The following is a 24747-nucleotide window of genomic DNA, read 5'->3' as shown; positions in this document are numbered from 1 at the left end:
CAAGGAAAGCCTGGATTCATAAGACATCCTCTGTGTAATTCAAAGAAATACATCCCATTTTCCGTCCAACTGCAGACTAGAGTAAGTTTGAAACAACAATTCATGCATTCTGAGGATTGCTCGGAGCCACGATCGGGTTTCTCAACTGCAAAAACCCTTCAACAGCAGCATACGGTCCATCCTGAAACCCAGGCTTTATCAAATCGCCCTTCTTCTCAATACCAAACGCATTATAAACAGCCCCCGGATCCTCATCTCCCGCTGCAGCCTGTTCCTCAGCATACGGCTGAAACCAACTCCAGTCTCCTCCACCAAGAGAAGGCAGCATCAAATTGCGCTTCGGCATGTCCCGAGCGTTTTTGGTGGTAAGTTTGTCTGCTTCAATGTATCCCGGAATGTCGGTAACGGGCATAGTCAACGGCCCTGCGTGGAAAAAGGCCGTCATGGTGTCCATGGCCTTTTGCCACGTCCAAGGTGGGAGGAGGAGTTCTGCTGCTGGGAGGAAGGACGAGTATGCGTGAATGGGTGTGAAGGGATCTAGGATAGCGCCGAAGATTGACATCTGGGCGTTGCGTTGGTCCTCGTAAGCTTGAGGCTCAATGGTGGGGGAGGAGCCAGAGAATGGTGGCTGCCAGAAGGGGCTGAAGATGGGATACTGCTCTGTATCAAGACGGATCAATGGCTCTGTGGAGTTACCATTTGGAACGAAAAAGGTCTTGATCTTGTCGTAGTTCAACTCATCAGACCCGGGATCAGTAGTGTCAAAGTAGCCGACTAGCCCATCGTAGCCAGCCTCTTCATTACCGAGGCGCAGCTGAAGCTCGTAGTACGGAGTCTTGTCATTAGGATCCGATGGCTTCAGTAGTGTGCGCTCGGGATCAACAACCTTGACCTGGGTGCTCTGGATATCAAGAGGCGGTCCGCTCAACTCAACGGACCAACCAGTATTGACGAGTGCAAGTGGCTTTCCTACGATAGAATTGAGGAATTGCGCGTAGGAATCAGGAGCCGGAGGCAGTTTCTGCTGGGCCGTCGTGATCATACCCCAGAACCCGAGGAGGTATTTCGGATTAGCCAGTTTGGAGATGAGAATATCAAGCTCGCGAGTATCAGGCGTGGGCTGTGCATCAGGCTCAGGGCTGAAAGGGAGCCACTTTGGTGACTGTAGTGTGCCCAGTGGCCCACCGACACGAACCTCACGGTAGAAGGTACCGTCGGGGAGGAAGATCTGAATGCCGTAGTCGGCATAGTTGGTGATGACCCATCCCCATATCGGCGTTTCCCATTCCGTGACAGGGCGCCACGTCGCAGGCCCCGGAGTACCACCTGGGTCATCAGAAATACGTCTGACAAATTTGGCGTTGATACGCGCCGGCTGGTTCATCTGCGGGGGCAACTGCAGAAACTCAGACTGCTCCGGGTTGTCCTTGATCACCGTATTGGCGTACTTCTGCCCATCTAGTGTGACCTCTTGTGGAGCGTAAAAGTTGCTGATGCAGGGGTAGATAGGTGGGGGTCCGTTCCTTCGTGGTCGCTGATCAATGGCCATGAGAGACTGGCCGAACTTGTCGATGATGTTGAACTTGCGGAATCGGAACTGGCCATGTGTAACGGGCTTGAAGGGGCAGTGCTCACTGTCGGTGAAGTTGACCAGTGCGGCGTACGGGGTAAGCGCTGAGTTACCGTCGATGAGCTGGAGTTTATCTTGTGTCAGGCCAGCGGGGTCGAATGTTGCGGCCGTGAGGACAGAACTGGACTCTCCGTCTGGGCCGACGACTTTGTTTTCGGGCTTGAGATGGCTGCCCTCTGCTTGGGTGACGAGACCGCTGGTGAAGCCGGAGAGTGGTGATGAAAGATAAGACAGCTCACTGATGTTGGCAAGGAGATTCTCTCGATCATCTTCTGGGAGAAACTCATCGAGGATGCTGGGTGGTGTGTTTTGGAAGAGCTGCTTGATCTTGGCACCAAGGGCAAAGCTGGGCTGAGGCAGAATCAGGACTCGGCCAGATAAGACGCGAATGTCCTGCTTCTGATCGCTTGAGAGAGCATCCCACAGTGGCGGAGGGGTCTCACTGTTAGATGGAACTGTAATGCCATATCTGACGAGCTTATTCTCCGAGTGGCGAGCGGTGTGTTCATCCAGGCTCCAGAACTCAAACGGGATATGGGTGTATTCCACCTCCCACTCCGCATAGAGAGGAAACCATGGCTGTCTATCGCCCCACTGATCACGCCAGCGCTTGTCGGTGGTTAATTGATCGTGAAATTGAGGATAGAATTTGCCGTCAGCTGGTGAGCCAGAGTCATTGCCTCCAAGCCGGAGAGCATGGAACTCTGTGATCAGCGCTTTAGCAGCTGCTGTCAAAAAAGCGGGCAGCTTGTCCTCGACTAGATCAGTGATAGTGCTGAGATTGCTGGGTAGGCCTTGATCGCCTGTGATGGTCTGATATGGCGCCCGAATAGACAGATTATCGAGATAGTCAAGCGCCCAGCCAGACGGGATACCGCCAATAAGCACGGTAGGATCATTTCCGCCATAGAAAACAGGCTCACTTGTCGACTCGACCGTGGCCAAGAGGCTATTCCCCAACAGAGTGGTAACTTGCCCTTCAAGACTTTTGATACGTGTCTGGAGGCCGCTTATACGGCTCGAGATCCGACCAGCTTCAGCCTTGAACCATTCATTCTGGTCATTGCCCTGGTTATCGCTCTGACCTAGATCACTTGCATATTTCCACCAGAGGGAAAACATGTCCCAGCGATACTGCAGCATTGCTCTGTTGCAAGAGTCTAGAAGTGCCTGAGTGAGATTTAACTCATTGATCCTCTGAACAGCTGCTGGCTCAGGCTCCTTGGGCTGATTTGTGCTCTTGTCATCGGCTTCGGCGAAGAAGTATCGCGTGCCACCTGGAGAACGATCATAGGACCAGTTGTAAACCGAGTCTTTGGCCTCTCTTTGACCCTCGACACCATCATCGCGGGCTTGTAGGAGAGATTCAAGAGCTAGAATATCTTCCTCCAGTTTAGCAACGTCCTCTGAATTGCCACTGTTGTCGCCGCGTGCGTGACAGTACGCCAGCAAAGCGTCCATTGGAGTAGTTCCAACCGCGACTGCAGCTTGTTTCTGATCGCGCAGACGATCATTGAAGCCATCGGCAGGGACGGTCTTGGGCTTGTTCTCGTGGTCCCAGGCTACTTCGTACATACAGCCGTGGCAAAGGATACGGATCTGACTCTTAAGATCCATCCATGGGTCAGGATTTGCTTGATCTGTTCCTTGAAGGGTCATGAAGAACGACTGCAGGTTCTCTGCATGAGTGAACTCGGTACCCGCTTTCCAGAGTGGATCAACAGTGTCTTTCCAGTGCCAACCGAGGACATAGTAGCTTGCCTTGGCGTAGTCAAGATACGATGGATCTATTTTATCACCATATTCGAAGTTATCCAAGATGCTGAAAACGTTGGCATTGTGCATCTGGAAGTCAGCAAAGAGCTGATTTCCACTTCGAAGGAGACTGATATCTGGCGGTTCAACAGTGGGGTTTGGATTCTCAGTCCACTCTGCGAGGGGTGTCTTGCGCCCGATGAAGACCTCAGCTTGCTCGTTGATGTTGACATCAGTGCCAGCATGGCCAAGCACAAAGGGCGCTACGTCAGTCTGTAGGTCAGTCTGGATGGGGATATCTTCCAAGGACCAGACATAATCACTCTCAACGACCCAAGCCTCGTACTCGCGGTCCTTGAAAGCGTCTTTCGCGCTAGATGGCTGGATGCTATCTAACTCAAGCTTTCTGATGACAATCCAGCGCGTTGGCGGCTGCAGAAAGTCGGGAGTTTGATGAGGAGCGTCACTGGTCGTAGTCGCCGCGGCATCGAGACCTCGTCGCTTTCTCTCTGCTCTTTTTCTAGACTCCGGTACAGAGCCAGTTGAAGAGACTCCTGATCTGTAGAACCGGGGGAGTGTCCAGTGGACATAGACGCCATGACGATGGCGGAGCGGTTTGGGGTCCGGACGACCGCCAAGGTCGGTCAAGCGTGAGTTGATAGACGCTGGGGCGGTGTTGTGCAGAGCGACGTGATTCTGCACATCGCTTTGGAGCAGGAAGCTATCAAGTCTCAAGAAGGTGTAGTTGGGTTGCGTGATGGGACAGATGCGCGCGGTAGTATCTTGATCACTGCCCGTTCCGCATACAGCTGGATTGAGGACGAAGGCATCTAGTTGCATAGGAACTAGAGCGACTTCAAAGTCCTCTATTCCAGTTTCTTGACTCATTGTTGTCAATTCGAGGATGAAATTTGTGATGATAGCAAAGATTAAGTCTGAAGTTGGCGACAATGATTATACTGAGTAAGATTTGATGTTTCAACTCGGTGCATTGCACTGAGACTCGGAAGCGACAGAATCAGAGGCCAACTCAAATTATCTCATCAACAAGGCATACCGAAACGGGAGCCAACTTCGCAAGTACCGGCGGTTTCACATGGCCCTCGCCGAACCTTGGTGTCGCGGTGTCTCTCATCTTTCCTCCCCCTCTTTTCTCTGTCCGGGCCAAGACAATCCGGCCCGTGTCGGATGCACGACAGCGGATCTGGATTTTCCTGCATGCCTGTGTCACAACCCGTCCAGCAATCGAGATGTGGGGGTCCTTTTGACCAAACCTGAACGTCGCATGCAGATGCAGGTGAAATGGAGGTGCCGTGAGACACGGTGACAACAACTTGTAATCTTTTACACCCCCCAAGAAGCAGCTACACAACTCCATGCATCGGCATGCATTTGACGCAATATCCTGATGGCAGTTGATCTTAATCTAGCTGGAAATCGTATTCGGGAACATGTTTCTCAGGGTCTCTCATGGTCCCCGATACTGAGAAGCGACCAGATTCTCAATTTATTTGCTTTCTCCTACGTATCGGCCTATTCGCTACTTCAATTCTCACCTCGATCCTGATTACCAGCGCGATTCCTGCTATTGCAATACACGGGTCGTTACCAATAGCGTCCTCTCTACTCAATCCCGATCCCCTGGGGCTGGAGGAGCAAGCACTCAACACCAAGTTCGTCCAGTCTTCGAGGCACAGAAACACCTCTCTTAAATATTCTTTCTCATTTGACGAGCAAGATGACGGTGTCTTCAGATCCCAATGATGGAGATAGCCCGAGCAGAGTCTTGGGGCAATCCGACGCTGCAACCTACAGCATCTATGCCAGCTCGGCAGGTCAACGTCCTGGCGAGAATATCCAAGTCCTGGCAGCTGGAAGTAATCTGGACAAGTTCGTAGCTGGCTTGAACACCAACAAAGTCATCATCTTATCAAACACCCCAGACCCAACTGCCAGTTTCCACGATTCAGATGAGACCATAAAATGGTTCCAAAACATTGACGCTGGCGCCAGTGGCTCCGTCACAGTCGATGGTTCAGCAGCAAAAAACATCGAAAGCTTCCAATTCTCCCTCTCTGAGCCCTGGCCGCTTGAATTCAGCTCTGCAAGCGATGTACTGCTTTTTACATTCGGCTCAACTGGCCTTCTTGGCAGCGATGAGACAGGATCCCGCATCGAAGCACCGGGCATTGATTCGACTGGCAACATGCTGATTTGCGGTCTTGACTTCGCCAACATGAAAGAAATCACCGGCGTCAGAGTCAAGGATGTCTTCAAAAGTGCCAATAAAGAAGGCTTGACAGACTTCATCCCTCTTGCGGTCCTTGCCCTCGAAGTCACGCTCAAAAAGCCGTCCGCTGATGCAGAACCTATGAGAAACGCTCTCTGGTTCGTCCCATCGGCGGATAAACGGCTTGAGACGCGCTTACAGTTCCAGCTCTCAGATTTCGAGGCACTACAGGAGCTATTCTCAATTGCTCTGAACGGTCTTGTTATCGATAGCGCAGACGTTGTCTACAAAAGCAAGATGCAGTTAGCTGCCACGGAGAACGGTGAGATGCCTTTCTTCGATGGTCAAGTGACATTCAGCATCGAATGCTCCCTCAACAGCGCTGAGAGTACAGTCTCTATGCTCGCTGGCGTTGAATTTACCTCTACCACGATTGACTTTACCTTCATGTTCTTGTCCCCAGACCCTCTTGCTGGAATATTGCGATGGTTAGCTGGCCTTGCCGACGACGAAGAGGTTGAGACGGTCGTCAATGAGATTCTTGGCAAGGAAGAAGGTGGCAAAAAGGTTCTACCTGCTGCGAACCTACGAAGACTGCGTATTGGGCTCGATACAAGAAAGGATCCGCAAAATCCTAGACTTGGTTCCTTTTCCTTTGATATCGAAGTCACTGCAAATTTTGGTCGTGGAGATAGCAACGATACTCCTGTCTTTCTGATCACGTACAATTGGAATCGGTCTATCGGTACCTACGGCACTCTGACTGGACAGTTGTGGAACAGTAAGTGATCCTGCATCTTGGTTTCCGTGGACTTTGCTGATTGGAACCATCTACAGACTTTGATACATCAGATGATCTCGACCTGGAACCAGAGGGAGAGAAATGGGCTATTCTCAAGCCCTTGACAGCTTCGCCTGCATCTTCCATCGACATCGCCAGTCTGATCCCTGGCCAGACAGTGGCCGACATCCCTGAAACTCTGCCTTCCCAGATAACTCTTGCATCAATCGAGTTATCCCAGGAATCATTCTCTCTTCGCTGTCAAGCCACCGCAATCCCGCCAACCCCAGGTTCTGCCCCCCAACCCTATCTCGGCGAAGTCGTTCTCGCCACTTACTTCAATTGGGGCAGAAGTTCAGTCTTCACCTTTGACGTTGGGATATCCGTCCTGATAGAACCCCCAGAGGGTTCTGAGTTTGATCTCCCAGCTACATTCGTCGGAACTCTCGGTTACGACTCTTCAAAGAAGTCTTGGGAGCTCACAGCTTCTATCACTGGATTGTATGCCGCTGTACTAGCAGAGTTCTTCCATGATGATGAGAAAGACCACGTTGGACCACTGATCAATTCAATTGCCATCAACACTCTGTCTGTGGTGTATACGTACGAGAGACAGAGTGGAAATAATTCCAAATCGGTGGGAAGCACGTTTGCTATCTCTGGTGACTTGGTCATTGCGGAGTTGAGATTGAACCTCGACTTCAAATACACCTCTAGTGGTTTTACCTTCTCAGCGGCATTGAACCCAGCTGACAGGAATGCCACTATCGGAGATATCTTGACTGACCTCCTTGGTACTTCGTTTGACATACCGGACTTTGTATACGACACTTTGATAGTCGGTGACAATGAGGACGCGTTCCGCATTGATATCCAGAAGATGAAAGACGCTTCCAACGTTGAGTCATTCCAATTCCTAGCCAGTCTCAACATTGGACATCTCCAGTTCCTTTTCTCCCAGCTTCACAGCACCAAATGGGGTCCCAGAGATCCTTCAAAGAGACTGTTCAAGGCAGCCATCAATGGCTTCGGCGACATGGAACTTGAGATTCCTCTCGTCGGCACATTGTACCAGCCACTCGATGAGCTGTACTTCCTCTTCGTCCAGGACCCCAATCCGCCAAATCGACCTGGACAACTCACAGGCCTTACGCGAGAGGATATCGGCCTCCTCAACAGCGGCGTCTTGCAAAAGGATCAGTTGCTTGTTGCTGACAAGATCAAGGACTCAAAACCAACAGACCTTCTGGTGCCCTCTGGATGTCACTTCGCTGTCATTATACGCAACGTCGCGAAGGGTGAGCGCGTGTGCCTGTTGAGCTACAGCTTTATGAAACCCCAGCCTTCGTCATCACAAGCACTCGTCTCTGGTGCGGAGGATGAGGGGAGAAGACGCACTGAGGAGGAGATGGACGATGGAGGTCCTAGTGCCCAAGCGCCATTCAAAAAGGACACAGGGCCTATAGCCATCAGCAATGTCGGTCTCAAATACAAGGCCAAGACGCTGTCGATCGTCTTTGACGCGACATTCCAGCTTGGCCCGATTGGCTTCTCTCTTCTTGGCTTCACGCTCAACACTCGCTTCAAGAGCCTAGACGAGCTGCCAACAATCAGCGTCAACATTGACGGTTTGGCAGCGTCCTTTGATAGGCGTCCATTGACAATCGCCGGCATCATCGTCCACGGGAATGATGGCGCCATGGATTACTACGCCGGAGGTCTTATCATTGGCTTCCGTCCCTATCAGTTTCAAGCCGCCGGCTTCTACGGAGTGATCACTCTCGCGGGCAGTAACAGGAGTTTCCAGAGCGTCTTTGTATTTGCAAAGCTCAACGGCCCCCTCATGACCCTTGCCTTTGCTGAGATCAGCGGCATTTGCGGTGGCTTTGGGTACAACAGCAGCGTCCGCTTGCCTTCTGTAGACCAAGTGTCTGATTTCCCCTTCATCAACAGCGGTCGTCTCAGCAACAACGAGAATGCGATGGAGGTCCTTAAGGAGCTTGTCGACCCTTCCGCCGGAGGATGGTTCCAGCCGCTTGACAGCACATATTGGGGTGCTTTTGGAATGAAACTCTCTGCATTCCGTATGCTGAGCGTCGATGCTGTGGTTGCAGTGCAGTTCGGTGACTCGGTGAAGCTGGGCATCTTTGCAGCAGCGACTTGTGACATTCCTTCATCCAATGCGCGACTTAAGCTTGCTCACGCTGAGTTGGGTATCGCCGCTGTCTTAGACTTTGACTATGGCTTCTTCAAGATCGAGGCGCAGCTGTCACCTCGCTCCTACATCCTCAGTCCTAACTGCCATCTGACTGGCGGCTTTGCTCTCTGCTACTGGTTCGATGCGCCTCTCGCTGATAAGGCCAGAATTGGAGATTTTGTGTTCACCTTGGGCGGATACCATCAAGCCTTCCGCGTTCCTGTTGGCTACCCTAACCCCCCTCGGCTAGGTATTAGCTGGAACTTAGGTGGTGGCCTGTCAATCTCTGGAGAGGCATATTTCGCCATCACTACCAAGGCGTGCATGGCTGGTGGACGTCTCCATGCTGCGTTCAAAGCAGGACCTCTCTCAGCCTGGTTTGACGCCTTTGCCAATTTCCTAATCAATTACCGGCCCTTCTACTTTGACATGTCCGCTGGTGTGTCTGTCGGAGTCGGCTTCAGCATCGACTTCTGGTTCATCCATATTCGTATCTCTGTCCAAATTGGTGCTGAGCTGTACCTCTGGGGTCCGCCTGTTGCTGGTCGCGTTCATGTTGACTTCTGGATCGTTGCTTTCGACATCAATTTCGGTGACCATCATCCCAAGATCCCCCCTGTCACCTTGTCCGAGTTCTACGAACTTGTTCTTCAAGATACACCTGCATCCTCTTTTGCGTCTGCCTCTTCTCTGATTACAGGCAAGCAGCAACAGGAGCCCATCGCGGCGTCGACATTGAGTAGACCCAAGAATGAAGCACACAACTTCCTTGCTGAGTCTGGACTCCTAAACCCTGACGATCAACCAGAGCGTGGACAGGAAGACCCTTGGACTGTCCGTGCTGGCACATTTGTGTTTGTTGCGGAGTGCAAGATGGCCATAAGCACTGTTACAACAAGCGATAACGGGGCTCCAATTTTGCAGGGAAATGAGGTCTTCAGCAAGCCAATGGGAATGACAACGCCCATGACTTCGACCCTGCAAATTCAAGTCATTCATGAGGATGGAGGCAACCCCGAAGAGGATTGGCAATTCGAGAGATATACTCAGATGCTTCCGAGCGCTCTGTGGGAAAGATGTAAGTTCTGTGTACTGCTTTCAGATCTGTAGTTAACCCATCTCAGATGACCGCCGAACTGATCCACGCCAAAGTGGAAACAACGTCAATGATCTGCTCAATACCAACAACGGTAGCCCCTCTCTCATGACGGGCGTAAGGGTCACTGCACCTAAGCCAACCATGTCTCCTGACCCATTCCCAGCCTACAAGGTTGCAGATGCAGACCTCCAGGAGCTAACTGCTGAACGAAACTTCCCAGGTATGGCTACAGCTGAGGATGCATGGGCTCCAGTACAGCCGAACGATGATGTCAAGCAGAGATATGAAGACATTCATGATGCTTGGGTAAGCCCTGCCTTGGAGGAGAAAGGCCAGCAAGACTTTGTGGGTACTTTGGCCCAGAGCTTGGGATGGAGCGATGTGAGTCACTTGAAGAGCATCGCTGGAATTCCGGACAGACTGAAGAAGGGTTTTATGAACATGTATGTCGCGTCTCCGCTGTTGACTGCCTAAGTTTATTCGCGGAAAATTGGACGATTCAAATTGTTTATTGGTAGTAAGTAGTAGTGAATTGAATACTTTTCTACATCTCATGACCCCTGCACCATTGTGGTCTCAATCTCGACGAGTTGAACTCTTATCTAGACGATGCCAAAGTCCTAAATACATCACACCATTTGGAGCTTGAGTCGCGCGATCCACGTCTCTAACACAGCTCAGGTCTTGCAATGTAGGCCGAAAGTCAAGACGCTTCATGCCAGTACGATGTCTGTACCCCTTTCTAACGTTTCTTTATGCCACCGAGACACTGCGTTTCGATCAAATATCATTGACAGACTTAATACCAGAGCTCCAGGGCTGCCTTCACAGTCATACCCAGGAGCACGACTGAGCTTGCAGCAAAGGTGGGGAAGCGCAGAAGCAGGTTGTTGTATGAGACGTGAATCAGGCTGTGAATCACTCTGAGTCCCGCATATGTCCACGCCAAGCGCACAGTGACCTTGTCCTTGACATTCAGCAGAGTGAGGGCTGCCACAGCGGCGTAGAACTGCGTAGGTTGCTCAAGCAGGTTGTTGTAGTTGTCGGCGGGCCACTGCACAAAGGCAGGCAGCTTGTCTGCTTTCTGCTTCTTAGCAGTCTGGGGGTCGAAGGAGACGCCGTATTTGGAGAGCGCCGGAGTTCGGCGCCAATACAACAGGCCTTCCATTGCGAATGTCCAGGTACTGAGACCGACGAGGGGACCAAGGAGAGGCAGCTGTTGAATAGAGGGAGACATGATGGGTGTTTGAGAGTTGTTTCGTAGATGGAGAAGTCGTGGTTGTCTTTTGTAGAGTTGTGCTGTGAAGAGAGCTGTGAATCAACAACAACAGAGCTGAATTAATATAGACTTATATAATTATCGCTTTGCTATGCGAATATAACCTTAAATGGTAAGTGCCACCTAAATCCGCTAAGTCCGTCATGTCCGTCAAGCTTAGTAAGTCTCTTGAGTAAATTTCGTACCAAAATTTATAATCAGATCTAATAACCCTAAATTCTGGAGTAAATATGGAACTATTTAATTCGGGCCTGATCCGCAAGCGAGTGTGTGCCGAGAAGATGATTGGCGCAATCGTGGAAATCGCTAATGTCAGGCCAATGCCGACGCTCAAGCCAAACCTGCTTCTTAGTGGAACAAATCCTTGAGTCTCGCCATAGAGTTTTCCCGTCTTTGAATGACGCAACGACATCTTTTGGACTCTATAGCGCTGATTTCCATGGAGGTGCAGACTCTGTGGCCCATTGATAGCTTTCCGCGCATGACATGAAGTGTGCACCAGCCTACCATGCGTGCATAGTAAGAAGCACCATGCGATCTATAATTGAAGATCTTGATGATGCTCCTAGTCATTCTATGATTCAATTTTATGCTGAGTTGTAGGAATATGTGTATGTATATTAAGACTTGCCAGACTATTATACTCAAAGTTCCTTCAGTCATAGTTAGGTGCCCTACTTGGCCCTGCCTTTTCCTTCTCTGCTGATGTCGTACTTCCGTGATTTTCTTTGGCTCCAAGCTCAAGGTCCTGACTATGTAGAGACTCCCCTCTTCCTTGTATACTTCCAGTGCTATGTGCATGGGCTTCGCAGGGACCAAGGACATAAGCATCTTCTCCATGGACTGCATCATCTCCCAAAAGCAGTTGCTCCTCTGTCATTCTCAGTGGAATTCGCAGCACGTGCTTGATGAACAGCATGATCAGGCTGGTCCAGACAAGGTTCCAGCCGATGATGAAGCATGCCCCTGCCATCTGGTATCCAAGCTGCATACCGTTACCAGCGATGGCTCCTCCAGGATTGGTCAGACCGAAGGCTGCGCAACCATCCACAGTAGCCCAAAGACCTGTACCGAACCCTCCAACAACACCAGCCACCATGTGCGTGTGCATGACGCCAAGTGTGTCGTCGAAGTTGCGCTCAAGAAAGGTCATCTTCTTGGCCAGGATATTCATGGTAAACCACGGAACGGAGCCGGAACCAACTCCAAGAAGAATCGCGCCCCAGCCTGCGACGACGCCTGCGGCAGGGGTGATGGCAACAAGGCCAGTGATCATTCCCTGAACAGCTCCAATGACGGAAGGTTTCTTGAAGTATGCAATGTCCAGACCTGTCCAAACAAGAAGCGAGACGGCGGTGCAAAGATTCGTGTTCAACACTGCGACTCCTGCGTCGGCAGAAGCTGCGTAAGGATCGCCGCCGTTGAAGCCGTTCCAGCCAACCCAGAGAATGCCCGCACCGATAAGAACTGCCAGAATATTGCTTGGCCTGGCATCTGCACGATCACTGCTGAGTCGTGGTCCGATCCAGTAGCTACCGATAAACCCTGCCGTACCCGAGGAGAGATGGATGACATATCCTCCAGAATAGTCGATGACTCCGAGCTTGAAGAGGAAGCCTCCTCCCCAGATGGAATAAGCGCCGACAGTGTAGCATAGAGTTAACCAAAGAGGAACATAGATCATCCAGGCGTAAAAGTTCATTCGACCGAGGAAAGCTCCAGCAGTAATGACCAAGGTAATGGCGGCAAAGACAAATTGGAAGTATACCATAGTGGCCATAGGGAATTGCTGACCAACACCGATGGAGGGGAGGTATGATTGTTTGAGCATCGTGTCAATGCCGAGGACATTCCCGGGTTTAGCAACGAATGGGAGCATGTACTCTCCAAAAGAAGCCTTGTAACCCCAGAGAACCCAGCAAAGCAGCACCGAGGCAAATGCGTATAGGGCCATGAAAGCGCTGTTGATGGCCCATTTTCGTTTCATAATTCCTGCATAAAGGACCAAGAGACCGGGGATCGATTGCAGCGCTACGAGAGAAGCGGCTGTAAGTTGCCAGGCGTTATCACCTACGTTACGTCAGCCATGAACGAGGGATGCTTCTCAGCTTGGATGCAGTGTTCAACCACTTACCACTTCCAACACCGGCTTTGGGGTCGGGTGTCCACCAGACGACGGACGATGCTGCTGCAGCAGCCGAGGCCGTGGTTGTTGCCATCGCTCACGGTATCAAGCACTGTACTGCGGACAAAGTGAACACGATTATCTGACTCGGACAGAGGTCGATTGGAGAGTCTTCGAGTACCGGGAATAGCCTTTGGTGTCCTAAGCCGATACATACAATGGCGTCTTCAACGAGTATTTATTCTGGTTCCGATTTGGCAACTTGAGCATGTTGATCAGACTTACTCCGTATTATCAAGGGGATCTGACGGCTTGATAGTGAGAATTTACGTAAATCGAAAACGATCAAGATTGTCGATAAGTATCGCCCAAAGAACGCAACGTGGATTTGTGCCGAGTTGCCGCGCTTGTGTGCCAGGTAAAGCTTCGCAGCTAGAACAAGGTTATCGCAGCATTTTGGTTGGCGACCGCGTATTCGATCTCAAGTCGGAAGAACCGTCAGGCTGATTCATTTAGACCAAGGCTTAACATCGCGTCAAAAAATTACTTGACTTTTGTGACAAGACCTTGACACTATCAAGCTCAGCTATTTTGTCATCGAATCCCAACCATATAGCTTCTACAAGCCTTGGGTAAGTGATAAAATTGCCCATGGGGAAGTGTCTTGGCAAAAGCTTGTCAAGCTCTAAATATAGATATAACAACCGTGGTGGGTGCAAGATCGAACCAGTTGTCGTAAATTGCTCAATACCTACCCTGTAAAGATATCTTATCTCGGCTTACACGGCAGCTCCTCGTGGCTTCAAGACAGGCTAGTCTAAATGTTGACGAAGCTCAACCTACTGTGGCTTGTTAAATGATAAGATGAATTGAGTGAGGATTTAAGAGCCTGATAAGATATGACATCAATTGGCGATGGACGGTGTGTCGTCCAGGGAGGGGAGGAACTGGCCAGTGAATGGCGTTTGTCTTATCTGGCGCTAGTACGCAATTGGCTCTCCCAAGCCGAATTTGCCGAGCTACCTATAGAGTACGTAGGACACAAACATATAGCATCCATTTATTCCAGCCCGATCAGACTGTCTGTAGCTTAAGTTTGGTGCTCTTTTAATTGCCCGGTGCAGAAAATAGTGAATTCTGTATGTGGGGGAGTTATTGGCAATGTGGAGGACTGGAGGTAGACCCCCTTGAATTAGTCAGTGACTACTAAGGGGCTGATGCCTTGTATGGGCTTTTGTGGGGTATATGCGACGTAACCGCATAGGTCATACCAGTTAGTTAGGATTGCCAAGATTGAGTTTATGGGGTAAGTTTGCGCTTTGTTCTCATGGCAACATAAATGCCACTGTTTAAAATAGGACATTCAGAGTGACCTAGTAGTCAGAAGATTTATTACACAAGTCGTTCAACTATCAGTGAACTATACTCCAACCAACCGCAACTGCAACTGCAAGATGATGAGTAGCCTACCGATTATCCCAGCCTTACTGCTCTGCGTGGCTGTAGGAGCTATCTACTTGTTCATCGCTCCTTTCATTTCTGAATCAACCAGGTCCTCTCTTCGTAGGGTTCCAGGCCCTTTCGCCGCGCGGCTTTCGAGGCTGTGGTACTTGCGTGCCGTCAGCACTGGCCAATTCCATTACATCAATATTGAGCTTCATAGAAAATACGGTAGTTATGACGAACTCCTACCTTTTATGTTTATTATTTGATTTGACCAGTCCCATAGGTCCGGTAGTGCGACTTGCGCCGAAGCAATACAGTTTTAGCGACCCAAGTGTTTTAAAACAAATATATGGCATTGGAAAGGGTTTTTCCAAGGTAAGAGCAGATGGTGGAAATTTAGAGGAATATCTTGTATTAGAACTCCTCATCTCTCAGCATGCTAATAACTTCTGTGCATAGTCTTCTTGGTATAATGCGTCAAGTGTCCCACATGCTCCTTTCAAGGACTTATTTACCGACCTTGACGATGCCCGCCATGCAACTAATCGAAGACTGGTGGCAAATCTATACTCGACGTCAACGCTTCGGAACATGGAGCCAGAAGTCGAGGACTGCATCAAGACATACAAACAAAAGCTCGAGTCACTAGCTCACTCGGGCATGAATATGAACCTACAGTTTTGGATGCAATGTTACGCATTCGATGTCATTAGCCAGATTACGGTAAGTTCCATAACATATAATTGCGATAATTTGCTAGAATCTTTATTTAGCTCGATAAAAGGTTCGGCTTCCTCGACTCTGGAGCCGATAAGGGCGGCATGTTTGCTAGCCTTCATGAGTATCTCAAATACTGCGCAGTTGTAGGCGTCGAGCACGAGTGGCATGAAACTTTGTTTTGGATTATGTCTAAATTGCCTACAAGAGGTCTAGCTTACGTCGCACAGTTCACTGGTGAACAAATCAATCAACGCAAGCAGGCACTGAAAGTGGGTGACCCTGCAGAGAAGTCGCAGAAAAAAGACTTTTTATCAAAGCTTTTTCACCTACATAACGAGAATCCTGAGAGATTCCCGGATGCTGCTATCTTTACCACATGCATCACAAACATCGGAGCCGGTTCTGACACGACATCCATTTCGCTTTGTGCCATCATGCAGAACCTGGCAGAACGTCCGGCTGTGTATCAAAAGGCGAGTGTTCTCATCTTATCCCGGACCTTTCATTAATTATATCCACCAACAGCTGCGGCATGAGATCGACGCCAAATATAAAGACCTTGGCGAGCCGGATTTCATCCCATTCAATGAGACACAGTCAATGAAGTATCTACAAGCGTGTATCAAAGAGGCACTGAGACTACACCCAGCAACCGGCTTGCCGTTGGAGCGTGTCGTCCCCCGGGGCGGTGTCGTTTTGAGTGGAACATACTTTCCAGCTGGCGTATGTTTACCTGCTTCTCGGGTGTCTGACTACATATGGGGACTAATTTACGACTGACAGACCATTGTGGGCGTTAACACCTGGGTTATGCACCGCAACCAAGATGTCTTTGGCGTCGACGCAGATACATTTATGCCTGAGCGGTGGCTGAATCAAAGTAAAGAAAAGCTTTCCTTGATGGAGGCCAGCTGGATGCCTGTATGTATCAATCCTCATCAACTTATTTTCCTCGGATTCCAGCTAATGTGTATCTAACTTAGTTTGGCGCTGGTTCTCGCACGTGCATTGGAAAGAATATCAGCCTACTGGAGATAAACAAGCTTATCCCGGTCCTGGTAAGGACTTTTGACTTTTCTATAGTTAATGCATGCAAGCAAAGACATGAAAACTTCTGGCTAGTTAAGCAGGTTGATACACAGTGCCAGGTACAGTTAAGAGTATAGTATTTAGCTAGGCATTTTACTTTAAATATCTGCTTATAAAGCACTATAAAACTTATTTATTAAAATTATAATAATTATAGAAATTAAAGTTAAATCTTAATTAAAAAACCTAAATAGAAGAAGATTTAATAATAAATTAATAGGAAATAAAAATTTAAAAATAAAAAAAGTAAAAGTAAAATTAAAATATTTTAATAATAATATAATTATTATTACTATTAAATATATATTAACTATTTAAAATAAGTATTACTTATATAAGTTTATATTTTAAGCTTTTTTATTTTAAAAAACTTTATACTATAAGTTTTTAAATAAAGTTTATTAAAAATTAAATCTATAAACTAATATATATATTCTTATAATTATAAGATATACTTATATTTAATATATATATAATACAATAAGAGTATAATAAATTTAAAGTAAGTTAATCAAGTGTAATTTAATTAAATATAAAGAAATAGTTTAAAAGGCTACTATTGTTCCTCTACCCCACATAAAACAGGTTACTCTATCTCAAGGTAGTATTATTACAGTTAGTAGTAAGGCAATATAAGTATAGCATTACCTCTTACTACTTATTCACGAAGGCATTTCTACAAGAAATTTTACAATCCCTTATTTATTCAGCTGACAATAGCTCAATAATCTGCGACAACATGTCACAACAAACACTCCTCGGGCAAGAGCATGATTGCTACTTTGCTTCAGATCCCCGGCAGAACCCAGAACTATCCAAATCCCTAGAAGGAAGAAATGTCGTCCTTGCAGGCGCGGGACGTGGAATCGGTCGAGCATGCGCACTATTCATGACGCATGCCAGTGTCAGGTCGCTTAGCCTAATGGCCCTCGAACTCGACGAGGTCAAAGAAACAGCAGACTTATGCCGAGAGATCAACCCAAATCTCCTCATTAAGGTGGCCGCGTTCAATGTTACCAATTACCAACAGGTCGAAAACTTTATCAGAGAAGCCGACACTGAGTTCAACGGCCTCCATGTTCTTCTGATGAATGCTGGGCGGCCCCCCCAATGGCTCCCGACTGCGCAGAGTGACCCATCCATCTGGTGGGACACTGTGGCTGTCTCGCTACAAGGCGGTTTCAACTTCAGCCGTGCTATCTTACCGATTATGCAACGTCAAGGAGAAGGTCGCATCATCTTCACGTCCAGTTCTGGGGCTCATGCCAATTATGGTATGGGTAGCTATATCGTTGGAAAGCTTGGTCTCGTTCGTCTCTGCGAGATTATACATCACGAAAACTTCAAGGAACACAACATTAAATGCTTTGCATTCAATCCAGGATGTGTCAGAACACGTTTCTTTACCGACTTCAAGGATCGCGTGGATGGCAAGTCACATAGCGATAGTTACTTGTCCAAAGGCGTTGAATACGAAGATCAGTCTGCTCAAAACGCAGTCAACATCCTGCAAGATGTCACACCGGATACGCCAGAGCTCCCTGCCGGGTTGGTGACGGTTATAGCGAGTGGGAAGCTTGACTTCATGTCTGGGCGGTACCTCGATGCAGCTAAACATGTCGAAGATTATCAGAAGGAGGAAGACAGCATTAGACAGGGAGACTTATATCGCGTCCGCCTTCATGCTGGGCCTGATCACTTCATTCCTCATCTAGATTACTAAAGGCTCAAAGTATGACCAAGATTGGATTACTCTATTACTACAATGTATAGAACGTTCAATTTCAGAACCATGGCTAGAGGACACTGTATTGGTTGGTCTAGATTGAGTACAGCTTTAGAATGTCAATCAAGGTCAGAATTTCTACCCCACATTCAAAGAGATGTTGAAGCAGACTTAGCGCAAGTCATGGTCACTCTACTGTACAAGTCTATTTCCGGTAGAATGATATATTGACCGACGATTGGACAATAGCCGAGCAAACACGAAGCTTCTTTACAGCGCGAAATTAATCGTCTATTCACATAATCCACAATACTGCCCTCGATCACCATCGACTCCATGTTTACACCACATCATGTGGGGTAGTGTCTTTGTTACCCCACAAACGCTATACATCTATGACCTGAAAGTCCAAGTCAGTGGCGTACGCTACAGAAGGATAGAAGAGCTAACAAGTAAGTTCAACTTAGCCAGCTGGCGAACATGAAGAAAATAACCAGAGGTGTTGCGCGCGATGCTAAGCTAGTGTCTGCATATTGAATCAAAGATTGTTATGCTTGCTTCTACTGTGATTTACTCCTTGTCGTTGCTTGATAACAGCTGTCTCGACCCAGACGGGCTACGGCACGCTTGACAACACCTTTGGCTTTGACAATACATAGGCTATTCGTGGTACTCGACCATTGATCTCTGTATCACTCACAGGGGAAGTGCATCTAATACGTAGGAGGCTAGACTAGATTGACGCCTTGGATCGCGTTCCCCACAACCCCAGACTGCCCCAGACTACTGGAGATAACCCCAGATTGCTGGAATCCTAGGGTCTAGACCGGTCGGCTGAGGTAGGTCTGATCCCTGGCCAGAGGTACAAGAAGGGCAATCTTCGTCGGCCTTTCGAGCATAAATAGGCAGTTAGTTCAGCGACAAACTGAGCTGTAACGAGCCTCATTCTTCTCATTCTTCTCTCTGCCTTCCTGAATCCAAAGTTATTTGCCTCTCCATCGGCAACGTTATCATTCAAGATGGGCTTAGGTATCAGAGAACCTAGTGATGGGCAACATGCTCCCGGCACCATCACACTCGACCAAAGGGCAGCAGGCTCACATGCAGAAGGTAGCAGCAACCTGAAGCGTGGGTCGGGCAGAAACTCTCACATAGTTCTCGTCCCGCAGCCTTCCGAGGATCCAAACGACCCGTTGAATTGGCCATCCATAAAGAAGGCCGTAGTGTTCTCCGTCATTCTCATGGGGACTGCCTTTATTTGTGTTATTCCGGTAAGTCATTGTTACCATAGTAGTTGTTAATATCGTTGACTCATCATTACCGTCAACAGGCCCCCATGCTCAACGCCGGCATAGTTCAGGTCTCGATGGACTTCCAACGATCATATTCCGATATTGCCAAACTGAACGGATACCTACTGCTGGCTGTAGGAGCTGTCTCACCCATTGCCTCCGCGTTTGCACGAAAGTATGGCAAGCGTCCCGTCTTTGTCGTCTCTTCTGTCATCGGTTTGGTCGGTTGCATTGTCGCTGAGTTTGCCCACAACTACGAAACTCTTGTTGCCGGCCGATTGCTGCAAGGTGTAGGCGGCTCAGCCTACGAGTCGCTTTGCACATCTGTTGTGAACGATATATACTTTGTGCACCAGAGAGGTCTTCTCGTTGCCATTGTCATTTTCTTCTTGAGCAGCTTGAGCAACGGCGTCAGCGTTCTAGCTGGTGTCATCACTTCCAACCTGGGATGGCCATATAACTTCCATATTCTGCTACCCTTCGTGGCTTTACAGACTATCCTGGTCTTTCTGTTCGTTCCAGAAACTGTTTACATTCGATCGCCGATTCTGAACATCGATCGGGCTACCTCCGTGCACGAGCAAGACATTTCGAATGACAAGCCTGAATCAGGTCATGTCGAGGTGACCGATGATAAGACATTGTCTCCTACAGGCGCTCAATGGGCTGAAGGCACTCAGGTTCCCGAGGCAAAGTCATTCACAAGCCAACTTGCTCTCTATAATGGAGTTTTCACCCATAAGTCTCTATTCTCGATGATGCTTGCTAGTCTCGCTATTGCCCTCAATGTCATTGCCACCTACAACGTTTTGGTCTCAGGACTTGTCATGGCTTGGTTTGTCGCCATGTCAGTTCTCGCAGGAGTCATGTTTTCCGTACCCCCTTGGAACTTTGACGCAGCCTCCATTGGGTACGTGTCTGTAGGACCACTGGTAGGTGGAGCAGTTGCAATGGTCTTGTTGGCACTGGCTTCCGACCCATTGATCAAATACATGACGAAGAAAAACCAGGGCGTGTACGAGCCTGAGTTCAGGCTTGTCCTTGCAGTCATTGGTGGCGTATTTGCAGTCGCGGGTCTAGTTGGGTTTGGTCACTCAATCGAGGCTCAATCATCCATCTACGGCATCGCTGCGATTTGGGGCATGACTCTATTTGGTATGAGCTTCGTGGCGGCTGTAACCATGACTTATGCACTGGACGCACAACCCGCACATGCAGTCGAGATTTTTATTCTAAACATCACATTCAAGAACTTCTTCTTCTATGGGTAAGTGATAGTGCTCTTTTACCTATGCTTTTTCTGACTCCCTCTAGGCTTGTCAATTTCATCGTCGAATGGTATATGACTAGCGGACCTGCTCACCTTTTTGATGTCATTGCTGGTATTACTGCTTTTCTCACTCTTCTTACTATTCCTATGTATTTCTATGGAAAGTGTTACAGACGCTACTGGAGCCAGCATAATCTTCTTGTCAAGATGAGGCTGGATACTGAAAGTTAAGTATAGACCTTGTTTACTAAATAGTGGTATGTAGTTCTTGATAGGCAGACTAGGATAATTACTATATTTTATTTACCTTGTCCTCCAGGTGACTTTGTTGTGATGCGGTAAAATCTTATTAAATTGGCCTGTTAATTGAATGAACACATTTCGAAATGATGTATTAAAAGGCTAAAGTAGCATTTTATAAAAACTTAAATTAATATTAGTATAGACTTAAGTATTTTAATTTCTTTTATAAGATTTAGTATTTAGTACACTATTTACAACACTTAATTTAGGGGATTTACTTTATGCAATAAACAAAAGTATGGGGTGAGTAGTAAATATGGGGTAATATAAAACAGCCAACCCCTCTCAAAATGTCTCAAACCTATCGTAGACCTATACCACTCAAGTTTCAATATGTCGCCAGTTAAAGCCTTGCCAGAAGCCTACGGGTCAGTCGATGTCGTGCTTCTTGACGGAGGCGGCTTTACGACCACTGATGATTGGCGAATTTATGCCGACGGACACGACCGGCCTTATTATCTCTACAACTGGTGTTTTTATATCCACCATAGAGCTTCTGGGCGAAAGCTCTTATGGGATCTAGGAATCAGTAATGTCGGTCATTTTGCCACCTGAAGAAAAAAAGTTTCTCACTTTATATAGGATAGTAGCTTGTATACGCCGTTCGTCTTGAATTACCACTGGCCCAGCTGCAATCCTGTCGGGCCACGTCGTTCTGTTGTTGACCAACTCGACGACATCGGAGTGCACAGGAACTCCATCGATATCGTGATTTTCAGGTACTCTACTTCCTGTGGCTCAATAGATTTATGCACATGAGTTAAAGCATCATTGAATACTGACGTCAATCCTATCAACAGCCACGCACACTGGGATCATTGTCGACCTTTGAAAGGCGAGTTTCCAAACGCAAAAGTATTTTTTGGCCCAGGGACCGCCTCACACTGCTCCCCCGGGCATATCCAAAATGGTAAAACTCAGCCGATGGTTCAATGGGATTCCCGTTTCTTCGGGGATGAGAACACTGTGACGGATAGGTTTGAAGAGTTTGACGGGCCGTGGAAGCCATGGGGGCCTTTTGAGTGTTGCATGGATCTTCTGGGCGACGGCAGCTTTTGGATAATACAAGCGCCAGGGCATATGGCGGGGAATCTAGCTGCATGTGCACGGCTGGAGTCGGGGGAACATGTCATCCTGGCCAGCGACTGTTGTCACGCAAAGTGAGTCGGCTCCCCTCCGTCTCTATCCAGAGACCGGAGTTTTAACCTGCAGTAGAAGCATATTTGATGGCACCCGAGACATAGCTGTCACTAAAGAGCCAGAAGGATTGCGGGTATGCCTTCATGAAAATCTCCACGCCGCGGAGGCTACCATCGCCAGACTACGAGAGGCGGTCAACGATTACGGCATGCATATTGTTATGGCTCATGACGCAGAATTCATCAAAAATGCATCAGATAAGGAATTGAATTCGATCTTACATCCATTGTTTGATGCTGATTGCGTGGAGAGAATCAGAGTTGGTAAACAGCCGTGAGCAACTGAGACATGGACTGTCCTTCTCGCTGCATCCTGTCTACAGTATAAGTCTACATATAACAAGTTTTACTTTTATAGAACAAAACAATCTATAGTATTTATTGTACAAGGAATGTCATACTGAGTAAACCAGTATAGTTCCTCCTATCTACTTATGTCAAACGGCCAGACTACTTGGCAAGTAAAGATAGCCGGAACCAAATTGCGCACTTGGCATTGTAGTGGCAACGTTGGGATCACGGAGCTAGCCAAACATTCCGTCAATTTTCGTATGTGGGGGAAAATAAAAAACTACGCGGGGTAAGAAAGGGGTTTCCGGTCAACCCCATGGGGAACACACGATCCCGTTATATGCGGTAGTGGGATAGATAATAAAGCCGAGAAAGCCATATTTGAGACCTAAAAAGCAAAAAGAAATTCGCCGACACGATGGCGCTGGTCAATCTCACAAATATTGTCTTCCTGTTTGCGGCATGGATAGCCATCACCATCTACCGTAACCGCAGGCATGGTGTTACCAATATCCCTGGGCCTAGACAGCTTCCTCTCATAGGGAATGCGCACCAGCTCGGCCCTAACCCTCACCGTCAGCTCCAGCGATGGGCTAAAGAGTTCGGCGACGTATTCACTATCAAGCTTGGTTGGGAAAACTGGGTCTTTTTCAACAACCCCACGGATGTGCGAGAAATCTTTGACAAACAGTCAGCCGTAACTTCAGGAAGGATGCCACAGCCGGTGGTTTCGGGCATCTTGTCTGGCGATAATCGCCTTTTACTCCTCACGTACGGCGAAAGGTGGCGCAAGATGAGAGCCATTGTCCACAAGTCACTTACGCCCAAAGCCTCGAGCACATATAAGCCCAGCCAGGAGTTCGAGGCGAAGCAGCTGATACACGACATTGCCACCGACAACAAGGACCAGAGCAGCTTCTATATGCACGTTCGGCGATACACTACGTCGGTGGTATTGCTAAGCACCTACGGCCTTCGTGTGCCATCCTGGGTAAGTCGTGATGGAAATAGTGACTTAATTTGGCGTTCTGACGGGTAGCGAAAACAGGACTGCGATGATATACGAGAGGTTTACAAAGTGCTCGAAGACTTTTCACAGGCTGCGCAGCCTGGTGCCTACGTCGCCGATATGTTCCCGCCGCTCAACAAGCTACCTAAGGGTCTGCAATGGTGGCGTGCCAGCGCAGAAGCAGCCTATGAGAGACAGAAAGCAACGTGGATGCGCTACTGGGACAGACTTCAGACTCACCTGAAAGAAAACAGAGCTCCTGAGTGTTTGGTAAAGCAACTTGCAGAGTCAAACCTTGAAAAGCAGGGAATTTCAGAAGTTGAGGCAGGTTTCGCTGCGGGATGTGAGTTGATTCGCTGGTGATTGCGTTGTCGAAACCGACTGCTAACGTTTGCCACAAGCGATGATCGAAGCTGGTTCCGAGACCACATCGTCAGCTCTAAACAGCGCCATTCTACATCTGATGGCGCATCCCGAGATTCAGGAACGGGCGCACGAGGAGATAACTAGGGTGGTCGGCGACAATAGGTCGCCAGATTTCGGCGATGAGGACAACTTGCCGTATATCCGCGCGCTCGGCAAGGAAATCCTGCGTATACGGCCTGTCACGACGATCGGAACCCCACATTATACCACGGCCGACATTGAATACAAGGGCTATCGCATCCCAAAGAATACGGTTGTCTGCCTAAGCCAGTATGTGTTGCATTTTGATGAGACCCGCTGGGAGGACGGAGGCAAAAGGTTTGATCCTTCACGCTACCTAGACTACCCTCATAAGGCAGGAGTCTACGCAGCGTCTGGGGATGTCAAGAGTCGCGATCACTTCGACTTTGGCGCTGGCCGTCGCATCTGCCCTGGAATGCACTTGGCGGAGAATAGCCTCTTCATCACCCTGGCCAAGATTCTCTGGGCGTTCCGCATCGAGCCCGGTCGCGGGCCTGACGGGGAGAGTCTGCCTGTTGACCTTTCTGACGAGGCTTATGAGCCTGGTATCAATACCTTGCCTAAGCCGTTCAAGGCTCGGTTTGTACCGCGTAACGAGACGCGGGCTCAGGTCCTAAGGAAAGAATGGTTGGAGGCTGAAAAGGAAGGGTTTATGCTTGGCAACGTAAAAGTGGTTAGTAATGGAGTGGTTGTAGATAGTTAGGCATCGTAGAAAATACTCTAGATTTCCAGGCCAAGGCATGGCGAACCGGTTGACTTCACTCTCTAGATCATCCGTACTCTGATTCCGTGACTTTGGTATGTTTTTCACTGGTGGGCGTCTGGTATTCCCCCGCTCTAACCTTGACCCTAAATGTCC

At 48.6% G+C, this 24747-nt stretch overlaps 8 protein-coding genes across 8 annotated transcripts; 5 read left to right on the top strand and 3 right to left on the bottom strand.

Moving 5' to 3' along the window:
* Positions 1–100: 100 nt before the first annotated feature.
* Positions 101–4273, bottom strand: FMAN_10976 (uncharacterized protein; the record flags this gene model as incomplete). Its single annotated transcript, XM_041833729.1, has 1 exon — positions 101–4273. One exon carries the CDS (start codon positions 4271–4273, stop codon positions 101–103), a length of 4173 nt encoding a protein of 1390 aa, XP_041684064.1.
* An 850-nt stretch (positions 4274–5123) lies between these two features.
* Positions 5124–10166, top strand: FMAN_10975 (uncharacterized protein; the record flags this gene model as incomplete). The annotated part of the gene is made up of 3 exons (XM_041833728.1): positions 5124–6396; positions 6453–9671; positions 9718–10166. The coding sequence occupies 3 exons, from the start codon at positions 5124–5126 to the stop codon at positions 10164–10166; spliced, it is 4941 nt and encodes a 1646-aa protein (XP_041684063.1).
* Positions 10167–10491: 325 nt separating this feature from the next.
* On the bottom strand, positions 10492–10929 carry FMAN_10974 (uncharacterized protein; the record flags this gene model as incomplete). Its single annotated transcript, XM_041833727.1, has 1 exon — positions 10492–10929. One exon carries the CDS (start codon positions 10927–10929, stop codon positions 10492–10494), a length of 438 nt encoding a protein of 145 aa, XP_041684062.1.
* A 697-nt stretch (positions 10930–11626) lies between these two features.
* On the bottom strand, positions 11627–13190 carry FMAN_10973 (uncharacterized protein; the record flags this gene model as incomplete). The annotated part of the gene is made up of 2 exons (XM_041833726.1): positions 11627–13041; positions 13106–13190. The coding sequence occupies 2 exons, from the start codon at positions 13188–13190 to the stop codon at positions 11627–11629; spliced, it is 1500 nt and encodes a 499-aa protein (XP_041684061.1).
* A 1943-nt stretch (positions 13191–15133) lies between these two features.
* FMAN_10972 (uncharacterized protein) lies at positions 15134–16428 on the top strand (the record flags this gene model as incomplete). Its single annotated transcript, XM_041833725.1, has 5 exons — positions 15134–15265; positions 15316–15735; positions 15788–15985; positions 16046–16183; positions 16246–16428. The coding sequence occupies 5 exons, from the start codon at positions 15134–15136 to the stop codon at positions 16426–16428; spliced, it is 1071 nt and encodes a 356-aa protein (XP_041684060.1).
* A 662-nt stretch (positions 16429–17090) lies between these two features.
* On the top strand, positions 17091–18074 carry FMAN_10971 (uncharacterized protein; the record flags this gene model as incomplete). The annotated part of the gene is made up of 1 exon (XM_041833724.1): positions 17091–18074. One exon carries the CDS (start codon positions 17091–17093, stop codon positions 18072–18074), a length of 984 nt encoding a protein of 327 aa, XP_041684059.1.
* Positions 18075–19096: 1022 nt separating this feature from the next.
* FMAN_10970 (uncharacterized protein) lies at positions 19097–20870 on the top strand (the record flags this gene model as incomplete). The annotated part of the gene is made up of 3 exons (XM_041833723.1): positions 19097–19348; positions 19408–20636; positions 20684–20870. 3 exons carry the CDS (start codon positions 19097–19099, stop codon positions 20868–20870), a joined length of 1668 nt encoding a protein of 555 aa, XP_041684058.1.
* A 1980-nt stretch (positions 20871–22850) lies between these two features.
* FMAN_10969 (uncharacterized protein) lies at positions 22851–24591 on the top strand (the record flags this gene model as incomplete). Its single annotated transcript, XM_041833722.1, has 3 exons — positions 22851–23423; positions 23481–23784; positions 23843–24591. 3 exons carry the CDS (start codon positions 22851–22853, stop codon positions 24589–24591), a joined length of 1626 nt encoding a protein of 541 aa, XP_041684057.1.
* Between the last annotated feature and the right edge of the window lie 156 nt (positions 24592–24747).

This window comes from Fusarium mangiferae (assembly GCF_900044065.1).
Source record: "Fusarium mangiferae strain MRC7560 genome assembly, contig: FMAN_scaffold008, whole genome shotgun sequence".
Classification (NCBI taxonomy): domain Eukaryota; kingdom Fungi; phylum Ascomycota; class Sordariomycetes; order Hypocreales; family Nectriaceae; genus Fusarium; species Fusarium mangiferae.
The sequence above is the reverse complement of the archived record's forward strand: the minus strand, read 5'-3'. Positions and strand labels throughout refer to the sequence as shown.